At 44.8% G+C, this 17,351-nt stretch overlaps 1 protein-coding gene across 3 annotated transcripts in view; it reads left to right on the top strand.

Moving 5' to 3' along the window:
- SLC25A16 (solute carrier family 25 member 16) overlaps positions 1-17,351 on the top strand; it is a 33,686-nt gene that overhangs the window by 15,001 nt on the left and 1,334 nt on the right. For 2 of the 3 annotated variants that reach the window (XM_075934930.1, XM_006125253.4), the window contains 4 exons: positions 1,345-1,466; positions 2,032-2,098; positions 14,032-14,194; positions 15,047-15,115. In XM_075934930.1, coding sequence (XP_075791045.1) covers positions 1,345-1,466; positions 2,032-2,098; positions 14,032-14,194; positions 15,047-15,115 — 421 coding nt within the window. Of the gene's footprint in view, positions 1-1,344; positions 1,467-2,031; positions 2,099-8,083; positions 13,105-14,031; positions 14,195-15,046; positions 15,116-17,351 lie in introns of those variants that run through there. The other variant, XM_006125254.4, reaches the window with a different exon arrangement.

Genomic DNA, 17,351 nt, shown 5'->3' with positions numbered 1-17,351 from the left:
GGATGGAAGGAAACAACAGCCGTCTTAGGTATTTGTAAGGTATTTGTAATTTCCCCTCCATGTGCTTGTAAACAGTTTATGGGTTACTGTCTACCTCATAGCTTAGGGGTAGAGAGAGGCTAATTATTTAGATGATGGTGTTAGTGAGGACTGTCACTGTTTAAATCTATGTTCTGTTTATGATCTGCCCTTAAAATGGCAACATCTCAGCCTCTGCATATTTGAAGCAGCATGATAGTAGAGCTTCAGATTTCCGTTGTCCATGTAAACATTACCTTATAAAACCTAACCAAATTAAAAAATACAGATATAGAGATTTCTATAGTGCCCCATCATCTCCCCTCCCCCCAGTGCCTCCCACCTACTGATGGGCCATGCCGATAAGTGCGCATCTTCCTTCACCTCCTGCCCATCATGATCAGCTGTTTTGTGGCATTTGGATGGCTCAGGAGGGAGAGGGTAGGAGTGAGGGTGAGGTGCTTTTGGGGAAGGTACTATGAAGGAAGAGGTGGGATGAGAGTGGAGTAGGGGTGGGAAGAGGCAGTGAAAGGGTGGAGTGGAAGCAGGGCTGGGGCAGAGCTTGCGGGGGGAGGAGGGGTCAAGCATCCCCTGGCACTTTTGAAAGTCAGCACTTGTGCTTGGTCAGATTTACAATGCTTAATTCTGTATGTAACTTTTACTCACTCAACACTGGCTTCCAGTGTTTTACATGCACAATCAAGTGCTACATGCATAACTGTGGACCACAGAATCTGGCCCTGTATATGATGTGGTATTTACAGTAATTTATTGTCATTCATCTAAAAGTAAAAGAATGATTAAAAAACAAATATAAATCAAAACTATTATTGTTTTCATTTAGAATCCCATCTGTATTCAGATGCCATTTAAATATGGTCTTATAAATACAGTAATTCTATTGCCTTTTTTCCAACATAATTTTTGGGAAATTAAATGTATAAATCTGCTGAGTTCTCTGATTTAATGTTTGAATGTTTAAGTATGGCAGGATTAGATCCAATGGCGCTGATTCTACAAAGATTTAATCACTAGAATAACCTTACACACTAACTGTAATGGGGGTATTCATATGAGTGCAGTTAGCTGTAAACCATTGCAGGATTGATGTGTATTTGCATCGCTCCTGTTTATGCTGATGGATACAAATGTAAATATTCCCTGCATGCATGGCTGAGTTTAGATCTCTTAGCCTATAATAAAAGGTGGATTTTTAAATTTGACTTTTAAAAACTTGTATATATGTTATTATATTGTTTGACTTGAAAGCATCTTCTGTTGCTTAAGAACAATTAAGGCATATGGCGGTGTTCTTTCCTTAAATAGGTATAACAGCAGTCATTTGTACTTATCCTCTTGATATGGTTAGAGCACGCCTGGCATTCCAAGTAAAAGGGGATCACAAGTACACAGGAATTATTCATGCATTCAAGACTATTTATACAAAGGTATTTTGCTTTCTCCTTCCATTCTTGTTAAAGGAAAAATATCTTGTTTATATTTTTTTAATGTTGTACAACACTGCTTAGTGACCTGATGGAAACCAATTTGAATTTGTATTTGACTGTGTGTATAGCACACTATCATTAACACAATTACATGCTTTCTTTTTACTCATGCTGTTGCAGGGCAACTTAAACTGGTGGAAGTGGCAGAGGATAACAAATTGGGAAGAACAGTGGTATATACTCCTGAGATTTTTGCCTCTGAGAATAATGTGTATAACTGGAGGAATGGGAGCTTATTCATATTTGTGTATTGACAATAATCTCCCCACTTTTTCATTTTGATCAGCCTCCCTCTAAGCATTTTCTCCTGTCTCCTAGCCTACAAATTATAGTCTTTCCTTTCAGCATCTGAGGAAGAGGAAGTTGAGATTACTATTAATACCTACTTAGCACCGTCATACTTGTTATATTGGCTTGTTGTCAATACAATCAGTTCCATAATAATCTAATTATATTTACTTCTATTTGCAATTATTATTATTATTTTATGTTTTTCCTTCAAAAGGAAGGAGGTTTCCGTGGATTTTACAGAGGACTGATGCCTACAGTTGTAGGAATGGCTCCTTATTCAGGTATGTAAAAAAAATATTGTTGCCAGTAGTGTATACGTTTCACGATTATATTAGCAAAATTTGTATTGGCTTCTGGTAAACTGAAGAGCTATATTTCTTCTTGGACAGAGTGGAGAGGGCAAACTGCAGGGAGTAGTTTGCAGCTCCCTGATCTTACAGTTGATCATCTTATGATGATTGTCAGTGCAAGTTAGAATAGCTGTTGTAACTTATACCACTGGTAAAAATCCATAAGTGACCCTTCTGAGATATGAGGGGTCACTGGCTGGGTTCTCCTGTCCTTTCCCAACTCCTCTTCAATGGAAAAAGGTGCAGGACATGTTCCTAAAACTGGCCAATCTGGCTGCACTTTGTATGTGAGAGGCTCACACAAACAAAGGGAAATTGACTGACTATAAAGGGGAAACAATGAAACTGACTCTATGGAAAATGCTGCCAAATGAAAGAAGTTAATAAATTGAAAAGTTAAGAGTTTTTTTTCTAGTTTCTTTTCTTTTTACTAAACTTAGGTGTTGTTTGCAACTAACATGCTAAATTAAAAATAACTTTTTTTATTTGAATGCTTGCTCATGTCCATTCAATATAGGTGTGTGCGCGCTCCTCACATGTAGCAGTAGCTGGAAGGGAATGTCTCCAGCACCCCCAGAAGTGGTGCGCACATGCTGCGATATATAGGGCAAAGCAGGGCCCCTTCTCTGTCAGTTCCTTCTTACCACCAGCGATGGTGCTTGGAACTGCATGCTCCAGCTTTGCTGTAGTCAATAGCGTTTAGTAGCCTATTCAGTTGTAAATCGTTTCCCTTTAGTTGATGTTTAGATGTACTTAGCAGCTAGTATAGTCTTACCACCCTTGTCTCCGCTTCTCCCTCCTTTCCCCTTTAGGGACTAAATCCCCCAGGGACAGAGCATGCCCCACTCCCCTAGTTTTAAAGAATGTACTCACTGCAGTGGATCTATATCTGTTAGCAACCCTCACGCTGATTGCCTTCGTTGCCACCTCGGAGAAACCCACATCTCTGAGAAGTGTTGGGTCTGCAGATCATTTCATTCCAGGACAACTAAAGACAGTGTAATCTGGATAAAGGCCCTGCTAATGGAATCCACACTAGCTCCCTAAGACCAGCATTTGGATTCAGAATTGAGCACCAGTGCCTCGGTGAGACCACCATTATTGCCAGTACTGGGTGTCTTCTGTGAGCTGACTGAGAAGCTCGGGAAAGCCACAATGGACAAGTCTATGGTGCCATGTAAAGAAAAGACACCGGCACAGGCAGAGCAGGGAAGCCCTCCTCATTCGTGGCTGCCCATCTTGAGTAACTGCAGCACCCTGAAGCTAGTCACTCCCTGCATGCAGGCTGTTATTTGAGGGACAGATTGCCGTACGCTTGGCACGTACGTTGGTAGCACAGCCCCACAGCTGCTTAATAAGCCCCACCCAGCCAGGGAGACAAGACACCCCCAGCCCCTTCTCACTGTAGCAGCTTGGGGCCAGGTGAGAAGCACCTCCCCATGGCCACTGCAGCTGGGGGGAGGCACAGCTAGGGGGAGGGGTGCATATCTAGGTTCATCTGTGCTCTCCAACCAATGAGGGATGCAGCAAACTGCACTTATCTCTCACTCCCTGATGCCAGGGAACACCCAGCAATGTCCCTGTACAGATCGGGGTGGGCAGAAGCTGCTATTCATCAGTATCACGCTTCTCAGAACAGATCATAGGAACTCCAGACCCCACTGCACATCGTGGCACTGGCAGTCATTTTCTCAGTATTGGTCCCTGAGCACTCCGAGATCCTAGTCAGACGGAGCGACTCCCCCATTCGCAGCATAGCAGGACCCCTGGGCCTACCCAGAGCACGATGGGATCCTGGCCGGCCAAAGCAGCCCACAGCATGGTGAAGCCCCGGTAGGTTGGAGAAGCCTCCTCTCCTTCCCCCGTCCTCCCCACCCCCTGGTGTGGCAGGACCCTGGCCAGCCAGAGCATCTTGAATATTGTGTACAGATGTGGTCTCCTCACCTCAAAAAAGATATTTTGGCCTTGGAAAGGGTTCAGAAAAGGGCAACTAAAATGATTAGGGGTTTGGAACGGGTCCCATATGAGTAGAGTTTAAAGCGACTGGGACTTTTCAGTATAGAAGAGAGGAGACTGAGGGGGGATATGATAGAGGTCTATAAAATCATGAGTGGTGTGGAGAGGGCTGATAAAGAAAAGTTATTTATTAGTTCCCTAAATAGAAGAACTAGAGGACACCAAATGAAATTAATGGGGAGCAGGTTTAAAACTAATAAAAGAAAATTCTTCTTCACACAGCGTGTAGTCAACCTGTGGAACTCCTTGACAGAGGAGGCTGTGAAGACTAGGACTATAATAGAGTTTAAAGAGAAGCTAGATAATGTCATGGAGGTTAGGTCCATAAAAGGCTATTAGCCAGGGGATAAAATGGTGTCCTTGGCCTCTGTCTGTCAGAGGCTGGAGAGGGATGGCAGGAGACAAATCGCTTGATAGTTGTCTTCGGTCCACCCTCTCTGGGCACCTGGTGCTGGCCACTGTTGGTAGACAGGATACTGGGCTAGATGGACCTTTGGTCTGACCCAGTACGGCTGTTCTTATGTTCTTATGTCCTCCTCTGGGATACAGAAAGATACCTACCTGAGTGCACTCTGGACACAGGGAGAGTGGTCTGCAGATGAGACGAACCTCCATATGAATATAAAGGAGCCCATGGCCAGGGGCGGACGGGCCCGATGGGATACCGGGAATTTCCTGGTGGACTGTCGTCTGGTGGGCCGTCGTGTCCACATGCCATTGCCCCTCACTCAGAGCAGCTCTGCATCCACGCTACATGCGGTACGCAGAGCCTGACCCATCGCCTGTGCCGCATGCCGGACATGACACAAGGAAAGGGGGCGGGGCTTGAGGGGCATGCAGGAGTGATGTCATGGGGAGGGCCGTTCTCAACCCATTTCCTGGGCATATTGATTGCCAGTACACTCCTGCCCAGGGCTGTTCGCAAGGTGTGCGAGGTATTCCTAATTCACCTGTCAGTCAGTGTGGCCCGAGTCCTCGCTATGTGCTACATTAACAGGCAAGGAAGGACCCATTCCTCAGCCCTCTGTGAGGAAGAATTTGGCTCTGGGGCTTCCGTATTCATCACATCTACTTGGATGCTCCACAACTCCTGGGGGCCAAGAATACCCTTGCAGACCACATAGGCAGACAAGTGGGGCTCTTCACCCGGACATACTTCTGCTCTCCTCTGAAATCAGGGCGCTCCCTGAGTACATTTACTTGTGACTAGGCAGAACGCTAAGTTCCCCCAGGTTCTGCTCCAGCCTGGGCCTGGAGGAAGTCTACCTCGTGGGTGCCTTTCTCCTTCCTTGGACAGAAGGCCTCATGTACGTGTTCTCACCATTTCCTCTGATCAGCAGGGTCCTACAGAAGATTAGGCAAGACACAGTGTGAGTAATATTCATTATAATGCCAACAGGCAGAATTAAAATTGGGACCTCTGGAGCTTAGTGCATGAGCTTCAAGCCAGCTGGCTTTTGGCTCAGGCCAATCAACAGACTCATTCTCTCTGTAAGTGGTGTCAGTGCCACTAGTTGGGGCAGTACACCACACCCAGATGGTACAGGTGTTGCATACTTCACGTAGCCAAGCAAGCACACCAAGCTTCAGAAATATCCTAGTTGAGCCCCTACTTGTAGAGCTGATGAACCTGAGTTGTTGGCAGGAGGGACTGAACGTGCGACCCTAGGGGCTAACGCCATACGCCTCTACCGAAGAGGTGGGGAAATACCAGCCCATGGACTGGATCCAATCTGCTGGGGTTAGCTCCTAATGGATCCCCACACCATGTATTTATGCCTCCGCAGATACAAGGGATTGTAGCTCCTTTTGGCCGCAGCTCACTATTCCCAGCCAATGGGAGCTGCGATCACCTGTATCTACAGAAATGCAGGTAAATATAGTGGTATATATTTTATTGCCATTTTATTGCCCACACCTGCTCTCCTGCACGAGTTGAAAGGCAGTTGGCTCTCAGCTAAGGCTGTAGAACAGACATCATGCTTTCCTGTCAGTGGTTTCAGTAGCTCTGAGTTGCAGAAAGTTGAAGGGTCAAAAGGGTGACAATCATAGAATCATAGGACTGGAAGGGACCTCGAGAGGTCATCGAGTCCAGCCCCCCGCCCTCAAGGCAGGACCAAGCTCTGTCTAGACCATCCCTGACACATGTCTATCCAACCTGTTCTTAAATATCTCCAGAGAGGGAGATTCCACCACCTCCCTTGGCAATTTATTCCAATATTTGACCACCCTGACAGTTAGGAATTTTTTCCTAATGTCCAATCTAAACCTCCCCTGCTGCACTTTAAGCCCATTACTCCTTGTCCTGTCCTCAGAAACCAAGAGGAACAAATTTTCTCCTTCTTCCTTGTGACACCCTTTTAGATATTTGAAAACCGCTATCATGTCCCCCCTTAATCTTCTTTTTTCCAAACTAAACAAGCCCAGTTCATGAAGCCTGGCTTCATAGGTCATGTTCTCTAAATCTTTAATCATTCTTGTCGCTCTTCTCTGTACCCTTTCCAATTTCTCCACATCTTTCTTGAAATGTGGCGCCCAGAACTGGACACAGTACTCCAGCTGAGGCCTAACTAGTGCAGAGTAGAGCGGCAGAATGACTTCACGAGTTTTGCTTACAACACACCTGTTGATACAACCTAGAATCATATTTGCTTTTTTTGCAACAGCATCACACTGTTGACTCATATTCAACTTGTGGTCCACTATGACCCCTAGATCCCTTTCCGCCATGCTCCTTCCTAGACAGTCGCTTCCCATCTTGTATGTATGGAACTGATTGTTCCTTCCTAAGTGGAGCACTTTGCATTTCTCTTTATTAAACCTCATCCTGTTTACCTCTGACCATTTCTCTAACTTGCTAAGGTCATTTTGAATTATGTCCCTATCCTCCAAAGAAGTTGCAACCCCACCCAGTTTGGTATCATCTGCAAACTTAATAAGCGTACTCTCTATCCGTACAAACTTAATAAGCGTACAATGTAGGGCTGAAGGATTAAATGGCCCTTTTAATGAGTTACAATGAATTATAACTACCAGTAAGACATTGTACAACCTCATGAATTGTGGATCAATTTTTTTTTATTTATGGAATTTTATAAATGAAACATAGTTAATCACCTTTGGATTAATTTGTTTGTAATCTGTTAAGAAATGCCTTTGAAGAAACTTAATACGCTAACTAAAGTCACTCCATTTTGTAACTGAAACACCATCTTAAAACTTTGTACTGATTTAACTCTGTTTAAAGTTAGTTGTGTGTCTGTAATCTCATTTAAAAAGTGTGAATGTGGGTGTGTGTGCAATGGGATCAGTCCCCAACACTAGCCTGTTTCAGTGACCAGTTGACAGGACCACCCTTGTTGTCAAAGAACAATGGGAGGGAGCCCTACAAAAGAATTCACCCAACAAAGAGAGAAACAAAACTTCCATCGAGAAAAAGATCTAAGTGTCATCTACCATTAACTGTTGACTCATGGTCATACAGTGTCCTGGGGCAGTAGCACAGGACAGGCTCTATTGACTAAACCACATTAAAAAAATGGGTGCAAAACTGTAGGATTGGGTCTTTCAGTTCTATAATCATCCTCCAGGACCATCAGTGCAAACTGATGTGACCCAGCAACTCTCCTTGTGTCTAGACCATCTGGCCAGTGGACTAGCATGAGCAACTGCGGCTAGTAGTTATATATAATCTGTGTATGAGTGTATGTATGTATGGTGGATAATTTTAGTAGCTAGGGACAGTAAATGAATTCTGCATTCACAATAAATGTGGCATACTGCCTTATCCTCCAAATAAGATTCTGCTACTTGTATTTCTCCAAGTGTAACATCATCATATCAGCATGGCCATGCCAGCATTGGTGCATCACTCTCATCCGCACAGTTCTATTGTTACAGGATCACAATCTCCTCCTGCATTCGAACCTGCTGCTCCTGTACCTCATGGCATGGTTGCTCCATGGCTGAACCATGAGAAGCAATCCTGCTCACTTGAGGTGAGGGAGATTCTCTTGGAAAGCAGGAAGCTGTCTGCCAGATCAACCTACAAAATGGACCCAGTTCTCAGTTTGTGCCACCCAGAGGGGAATCAGCCTTATCCAGGCTCCACTGCAAATGATCCTTGATTATGTTCTGCATCTGAAGAATGAAGGTCTTGCCCTTGCTTCAATCAGGCCATCTCTACACTATAAGACAAGTCTGGCTCTATTATGGTTGATGTCTGGTCACCCAATTTTGCAAAGTCAAAGGTCCGTGTCCTCAATACAGGGAAGAATTCAATGTAGTCCGAAGTAGCACTTCCCCATTAAGGAGCCTGCATTTGACTTTGAGAGCAGTGCACTGTGGGTAGCTATTCCACAGTGCCTACGCTGCTTTGGATTTTGGGATATGCTCCCAATGCATGCTGGGATCAAAACTGTGCAGCAGGAGAGTATGGGTTCATGTCGTCAGCATCCCATAATGCACTCATCTAGTCCCTCCCCTGCTCGCTTCAGATCAATAGGAAAAAGTTTTTTCATGCCCTTTTTGCCTTTTGTTGCCATAGCAGTGTGAGCGTGGATCCTGTTTTGTATCAAACCATTCTGATGTTGATATCTGCCTTGGTGTATCTAATGGTGCAATATTTTGAGAGTGTACACATGTCACTTCACCAGGAAAAGGACGAATCTCCCAATCGCATGGATTTGCTATTTATGCAAGCCCTTGCGCTGATGGAAAAACCGCTGTCGGTCAATCCTGTGGACACAGTGGAACGCTGGTTCTGGTGCTTTGAGACTAGCCCAGACTGGAAGGTACTGCATTGTGATACAGCTATGGCACGATTGGCAGTAGCTGCAAAACTTCCAAATAGGCAAGGCCACTTTCTTGGAACTTTGTGAAGGGCTTTTCCCTGCCCTGAAGAGCAAGAATACTAGAATGAGACCCGGTCTGACCATGAAGCATGTGGCATGGCAGTTGCTCTGTAGAAGCTTGTAACATCAGACAGCTACATGTCAGTTGGGATTCAGTTTGGAGTGGGGAAATCTACTATGGGGGCTGTTATACAAGTAAGCAAGGTGATCAATGCCATTGTGCTACAGAGGACTGTGACTCTAGGAAATGTGGATACCATAATGAATGGCTTTGCAGCGATGGGGTTCCCAAAACAGCAGTGGAGCAATAGAGAGAATGCAGATCCTCATCTTGGCCCCCGACCACCTTGCAAAGGAGTATATAAACTGCAATGGATACTTCTCCATGGTGCTGTAAGCTTTGGAGGATCACAAGCGCTGTTTTACCAACAGTTTCCTAACAGATAGTTAGGAAAGGTGCACAATGTGCACATCTTTAGGGACTCCTTCCTCTTCAGAAAGATGCATACTGGAACTTTTTTTTTTCTCAGATCAGAAAATTAAAGTTGGAGGAGTGGAAATGCTAATAATGATCCTTGGCAACCCAACCTACTTCTTGCTCCTGTGGCTCATGAAGTCATACATGGGCTGCCTGGCCCCCAGTAAGGAGCAGTTCAGCTACAGGCTGAGCAAGTGCAGAATGGTGATGGAATGTGCTTTTAGACATTTAAAGGGACGGTTTAGGAGTCTCCTGACTAGGTTGGATCTCAGCAAATGCAACATTACCTTTGTGGTGTTGACCTGCTGTGTGCTCCATAATCTTTGTGAGAGCAAGGGGGAAAGGTATGTGGCAGGTGGAGGGCAGAGGCAGAGCATCTAAATAGAAACTGAGCAGCCAGACACCAGGGTGATAAGGAGAGCACAGTGCAGGACAGTGCAAATCAGAGGCACTTTGAAAGAAAGTTTTATGAATGACCAGTTTTGAGATTCATGCATACTGCTGTCAGTGAGATACCACTGCATTCACTATGTTTGCCTGTAATCCCTCATCCCACCCCTGCAATACAAGTAATAAAAAGCCTGTTGTTCAGAAATCATGTTGTTTTGTTATTTAGGGAATACAGCAAGGAAATAAAAGAAGTCCATGGTGGGAACCTGGTGTGTGTGGGGGGGGAGGGGGGGCTTAGAAATGTGTGAAGGACAGCCTTTTGCCTCCTGAGCTCCTGGAGGCTAAGGCTGCCTTTGGGTGCCCCCCTGCTCCCATGTCCGGGAGTCCCTGGGGGTGGAGGCTATGGAACTGTGGGAGGGGGAAAAGTTATTTTGCATGGGGCGGACAGGGTTCCAGGGTGGGAGATGATCTCCAGGCACTTCATTACTGTTGTCAGGGAGGTAAAGATATTGTCCTGTTGCCTGGCCTGCAACTCCCTGCACACTCTCCTCTTCTGCTGTTGCGTGACTCTGTCCTGGCACTTGGCCTGCATCTCCTCCAAGAGCATACTTAACCAGTCCATTTGTTCCTTGAACATGTCTTCCCTTGACTGTTTTCACCTGCGGATCTGCACCAGGCTGGGAGCTGGTGGAGCTGGGAGAGTACACAGTGAGCTGGCTGCTGTTCCCACTGTAACAAAAAGTTACAAGGATACACACTACAGGAAATACATTGTGTTAAACCTAACTCTAATCTGTTACCATATAGCAAAGGTCTCCATAAAAACAATGGAGATGTGTACTGTGCACGGCCAAAGTTTTGCTTTAAAGTGGTCACTTGTTCAGCAGTTACACAGCAGAGTTCTCGAGGGAACCTCTAGACTTATGTGGAAGCAGGCATGATAAGGGGTCTGGAAGGGAACAATCCTGCAGAAAGTGGGAGAACGGAGTCTGGTCATCCAGCACACACGGCTTTCAAGGACAGTGCTACTTTCGCAGCCTGCAGGAGCCTGCAGGTGGGAGGGGGGCAATGGGGCAAGGAGGCTTCCCTCTGTGTCTGGCACATGCAGCTTCCCAGGGAAGGTGCTAATAACTTCCCCTTTTCCTGCATGCAGGTTGCCATGCAAGATATCCGTATTCTCCGAGTCATATAGAGTGATAGGGAAAGCATGCTGGCTGAATATGACCAGAAACCTGGGCCTTATTTCTGCAATGCTTTGTGGTTCAGTGACACAAGACTACTTAGTGGTGGCTTGGTGTGTGAAGGTGTCCTACCATGAAGGATGGAATAAGGCTGGCCTCCCTAGAAATCTTGTAAGAGTGATCAAAGAGTTCCTATCTGAGAGCTTCATGGAGCTATTCAGGGACGACTCCCACTCTATCTGCAGACACATTAACAAGCTGTTTTGGGCCCCTCATGCTGGTTAATCACATCACACCCAATTACCTCAACCTGCTAGTAGTAAGAAGAAAATTGTGAACTCACCAGAAGTGCCTTCCCCATGATCAGTGCTTGGCTGGGAGTCCTCTTGGGAGGAGGGGACTGGCTCCAATGTGATAAAAAGTTCTTGGCTCTCAGTGATCTTCCTCCTCCTCCGCTTCCACCACCTTGTAGTCCTCTATGCCGATGAAAGGAATGTCTTGGCATGACTATATGGTCAGGCTTGGAAAGCTGGTCTTTGTGTAAACATCTGTTTCTTTTGCTGGATTGGCACTCAGACAGAATAGATTCCTTTTCACACACCTCGATGAGGTCCAAGATCTCCTGGCCACTCCACACTGATGCTCTTCTGTGCCCCAGGGAACTAGAGCTAACGGGACTCCAAGTATTGGAACTCACGGAAGTGTTGGAAATCATGGCCACGTGTGCTGCTCAGGTGTGTTGCCTGCTCTGAAGTGCGCTCACAACACCGGCCACACGGGAAATGAAATTCAGACTTTCCTGGGACTTTCCTTGTTCACTTGGAGAGCAGTAGAGGTGCACATTCTGCTCAGAGTGGTGCATTGCGGTATGCCTCCTGGAGGCTAATAACCTCGACTTTTGCCAATGCTGTGTCTATACTATTGTAAACTTGAGCAGGCAAGGTCGGGAATAGCGTTACTCCTTGTGAAATCAGGAGTTCTCGACATGGACTTCGGCAGCCCTTAAAGTCGACAAGACAGGTTTGGTAGTGTGGACACATTGTTTAGAAAATTGACCTTATGTGGCTAAAATCAGTGTAAACTCCTAGTGTAGTCCGGGCCTCAGGGTAGACCTGGAAGATATGTCAGCCTTCCATTTGCCAATCTGAGGTCACTCAGTGTTTTCGCATGATATGGCAGCCAGAGAAGTTGTTCCCACAGATCCTTTCTAGGCTGACAGGGCCTCCTTTCAAACCACTGGCCTCTGCTCCCTTATGGTCCTTTCCACCGAGGAGGTCTTTTTAGTGGCAATTACATCAGCCAGGAGAGTGTCTGAACTCTGTGCTCTGATGTCATAACCCCTGCATATGGTCTTTTCCAAGTATAATGTAGACTTCATTTGGCCTTCCTGCCCAAAGTTTTGCCTGTCTTCCACATGGGCCAGGATATCATCTTTCTATCCTTCTACCCCAGGCTCCATAAGACCAGTGAGAAGAGGCACCTCCATGCACTGAACATTAGGAGAGCACTTGGTTTTTACCTAGAGTGGACGAAGCTCATTTGTAAACCCTCCTAGCTCTTTGTCACCTACACGGATCGCATGAAGGGTCTTCTGGTATTCTACAGTGGATTTCCAAGTGGATCATCATCTGTGTCAGGAGGTGCTACAAGCTGGCAGGTGTTCAATTCCCCCCCGCCATTCGTGCATAGTCTATATTCTACCAAGGCACAAGTCTCTTTGGCAGCCGCCTTAGCCTACGTCCCTATTCAGGCCATCTGCAAACTGGTGACATGGTCCTCAGTACATAAGCTCATGTCCCATTTATGCAGCAGGCCAGAGTTGACACTGGGTTCGGCAGAGCTGTGTTGCCTTCAGCGTGTCCTTAAACTCCTACCCACTTCCGCAGATGCTGCTTGGAGTCACCTACATTGAATGGACACGAGCAAGTGCTTGAAGAAGAAAAGACAGTTACTTGTTTCTGTAACTGGTATTCATCAAGGTGTGTTGCTTGTGTTTATTCAACATCCCACCCTCCTTCCCGTCAGGGTTTCCAGCAAGAAGAAACAAAGGGAGGAGCAGCCCCAGCTGCGCACTATATAGTACGGCATGTGTGTGCCACTCCAGGGAGCACTGGAGCCAGTCCCTGTAGATACTGCTGAGGGAAAATCATCCGGCACTGCTGCATGTGGCAAGCACGCACACCTACGTTGAATGGACATGAGCAACACATCTCAAAGAACACCTATTTTGGAAACAGGTAATTGTCTTTTTCATAATGTTTCAAGATCCTTGGTTAGCAGTTCCTACTATTCAAATGCAAAGTATTATTGTATGTACACTTCCATTGTGTGTATATATAGTACAAAACAATTCTTAAAATTAATGTCCAAGACACTTTTCCAAAGCACTTTGCACTTTTCTCAGCACTTTGCAAATTACAATCAGCTGACTCCTAAACCACAGCATCATTTATGTAATGTATGTGATTTTTCTCTTTCCTAGTATTTAATTAAACAAAAGACAGGACTATGCAGCACTTTAAAGACTAACAAGATGGTTTATTAGGTGATGAGCTTTTATGGGCCAGACCCACTTCCTCAGATCAAATTGTGGAAGAAAATTGGCATGGCCATATATACCAAAGGGATACAATCAAAAAAATGTGAACACATATATAAAATTGACAAATTTTAGAATCTGATTTTTCAATTTTATATGTGTGCACATTTTTTTGATCACCTAATAAACCATCTTGTTAGTCTTTAAAGTGCTGCATAGTCCTGTCTTTTGTTTCAGCAAGACCAGACTAACATGGCTACATCTCTAATAGTATTTATTAAGAGCCTTCTAAAGAATCAGAAATTAAATAATTCAGTGTGTGATTACAGTGTTCTATTACAAAGACTTTGAATCAATAAGAAACTTTTTTTTCGCAAAGTTTACATAATTATATTTTTTTCTTTCAGGTATTTCATTTTTTACCTATAGTTCCTTAAAGAGCATTGGACTTGCCCATGCACCTAACCTGCTAGGAAGACCTTCATTAGATAATCCTGAAGTCTTAGTTTTGAAAACACACGTTAGCTTGCTGTGTGGTGGCTTAGCTGGAACCATAGCACAGACAATATCGTAAGTTTTGGTAGGATTTGGATTTGTTTGGGGTTTTTATCTGCATTTATTGGAGCAATTACATGCTATCTTGTATTAAGAAATTTTCTTAAGTGTACTATTTCAGAGTTAAGCTGATAGGTGAGAAACTAGAATGGATTGACTTCATGGTGCTTCGCTTTCCAAATGTATTTTAATTTTGAAGATCTTTAAAGTATATCTATCAGGGCAGATCCTGCTATCTTTACTCTGACAAATTTCCCATTAAAGTAAATTAGAATGTTACCTTGACTAGGGGTTGTTTACAACAGCTAATTTTAAAACAAAATGTAACTTGCAAAATCATAGCTACAAATGTATATTTAAGTGACTGTATTTAGTACAAGTTTCATAGGGGTAGCTTTGTTGCTTTTGTATTTAGTATAGCTTATTTTTGTTTTCCCTTTCTTCTCATGGCGTTTGTCAGATTTTTTCAATAGCCCAGAAAGAGAATTGATTGGATTTGTTTATTTTGCAATGTTTTTTTTCTAAACTAGTTGATTACAAATGTCTCACATGTATTTCTGTTGATTCTTTAAAGGTTTTACATAAATAGTTTTATGCTCTGATTTTTCTGATTGTCACGTATCTTCTTTACTTGTGCCTAAATATATTAAGATGTATCTTGTTCACAGTTTTAAATTATGATGGGAGAAATCTCCCTTTCTGGAGAACTTTGAGCTGTGTTGGGCATGGAGCTTGACTCTTGGTAAAGGGAACTTTGAGGTTTCACATGAAATTTTATATATATATGTTCCTATAGATTATGTTCATATTTTCATCATGCAAGAAATTAGTTTAAATGCTTTTTTTCTTAAATCCTTTCATCATCAGTTATCCACTTGATGTAACTCGTAGACGAATGCAGTTAGGAACGGTTCTTCCAGATGCTGACAAGTGCCTGTAAGTATTATATTATACCATCCTTTTCAGTTGTAGTAACTGAATTCTTAAATGTATAAGTAAACCTATTAGTTTAAAAATAATATATGATTTACTGTGCTGTGTGCAGATGGAAATATGATTCTATGCTCTTCTCTGAGAGAGAAATTGTTTTGGGTTTTTATTTTTATTGTGATCTCTTAAAAATCACAGATATGAATTCTTGTCATATGAGATCTTCATCACTGAAGCTCTTCCTGTCAGACCTCTGTTTACTACAGCTTCCTTTGGCATAAATAGGTTCCAAGGTCCCATTTCTGGTTCTGTTGAATCATAGAATTGTAGGACTAGAAAAGCTTTGAGAGGTTTTTTAGGGTGCGTCTACACAGCACTCTTTGCTCGAAATAAGCTATGCAATTTGCTCTATGCAAATTGTGTAGCTTATTTCAAATTCATTTAGAAATAGCTTATTTTGTAATGTGGCACTGTCTACACCCGTGGTCACCAACAGGTCGATCGCGATCGACTGGTCAATCGCGAGGCCTCAACTAATGGATCGTGAGGAGTCCTGTCCGCCTCGCCTCCATTTCCCTCCCACCCCCAAGAAGCCCCACTACCTACCTCAAGTGAAAATGGAGGTAGTGTTGGCTTCCCAGGGATGGACAGAAGTCCTGCAGCTTAGTGCCACTTCCGGCGATTCCGGAAGTAGCGCTAGCTGCTCTGCTGGATGTACTGCAGGAGGGAGCATCGGCTCCCTGCACCACACAGGAGGGGTGAGTCAGCCCTGGGGCAGGCGTGCGCGGGGCTTCCCTGCACCGGGGGGGGGGGCAGCCCCAGGGAAGGCACGCGCTGGTTTCCCTCTGGGGGGGCAGGAATCCTGGGAGGAGGCAGATACAGGGGACACTCTGCCTCCACTGGCACCCCACTCCCCAGCCACAGAACTCTGTCCCCACTCCCCTGTTCCCAGCCACAGAATTCTGTCCCCACGCTCCTGTCCCCAGCTACAGAACTCTGTCCTCACTCCCCGAACACTGTCCCCACTCCCCTGTCCCCAGCCACAGAACTCTGTCCCCACTCCCCGAACTCTGTCTCCATTCCCCTGTTCCCAGCTACAGAACTCTGTCCCCACTCCCCTGTCCCCAGCCACAGAATTCTGGTCCCCACTCCCCGAACTCTGTCCCCACTCTCCTGTCCCCAGCCACAGAATTCTGTTCTCACTCCCCTGTTCCCAGCTACAGAACTCGGTCCCTATTCCTGTCCCCACTGGCACCCTGTCCCCAGCTGCAGAAACCTGTCCCCACTGGCACTCTGTCCCCTGCTGCAGAGCCCTGTCTTCTGCCTTCCCAGCACCCTGTTCCCTCTTCCCTGCCCCCCACCACAGAACTCTGTCCCCACAAAATGTATAATTATAAATGCTTCATTTTAGATTTAAATAGCATGAATAAAAAACAGACCATTTATTTCATAACTATAAACACGTGATTTTAATTTTATACATCACATAATTTAAAAATAAACTGTTTATCAGAGTGTGTAAGTAAGGGCTGGGGATAGCAAGTGGACAGGAGGAGAATAGAGAGGGCGGGGCTTCAAGGAAGGGGCGGGGCGGTATATCTTCGCCTGTTTGGAGATTTAAAAAGTGATATTGGGTGTAAAAAGGTTGGAGACCACTGGTCTACACTAATTCACTCTTCCAAAATGACCCCTAACCCTCGTGGAATGAGGGTTATTGGGATTTCGGAATAAGCCACCCATTATTTCTAAATCTATTTTGAAATAACAGGCTGCTTCAATAGACGTGAAATAGCTCCTCAGTGTACACATACCCTTCTAGTCCAGTCTCCTTGACTTAAATAGGAGTGCAGGGGACTGTTGTCACCAACTTCCATTGTCTTAAATGGTTCAGGATCTGGCTCCAGTGTGATTTTTGTTTTCTTGTTAATCTTAACTTTCTTGTGATCAAAGTACTGATTCACAATACAGTTACAGTTAGACACTGAGGGTGTATCTACAATTTAAGCCCAGGACTGAGCTCAAGTCAAGTCTGTGTTAAACTGTGACCTAGACCCTGTTGCTTTCATATGTGCATGCACTCTAACTTGAGTCAAGTTCCAGTTTTCCAGATGCATCCCAGAGGAGCAGCACTGCATCCAGCCAGCACAATAGCTCGAAGTACTATTACTGCCTGGTTGAGCATTCTTCTTGTTCCATTCTTGCCACCAGAATGTTGGGAGTCCTCTCTTCTTTGGCTTCTATG

The sequence above is a fragment of the Pelodiscus sinensis genome, chromosome 8 (assembly GCF_049634645.1).
Source record: "Pelodiscus sinensis isolate JC-2024 chromosome 8, ASM4963464v1, whole genome shotgun sequence".
Taxonomy (NCBI): domain Eukaryota; kingdom Metazoa; phylum Chordata; order Testudines; family Trionychidae; genus Pelodiscus; species Pelodiscus sinensis.
The sequence above is the reverse complement of the archived record's forward strand: the minus strand, read 5'-3'. Positions and strand labels throughout refer to the sequence as shown.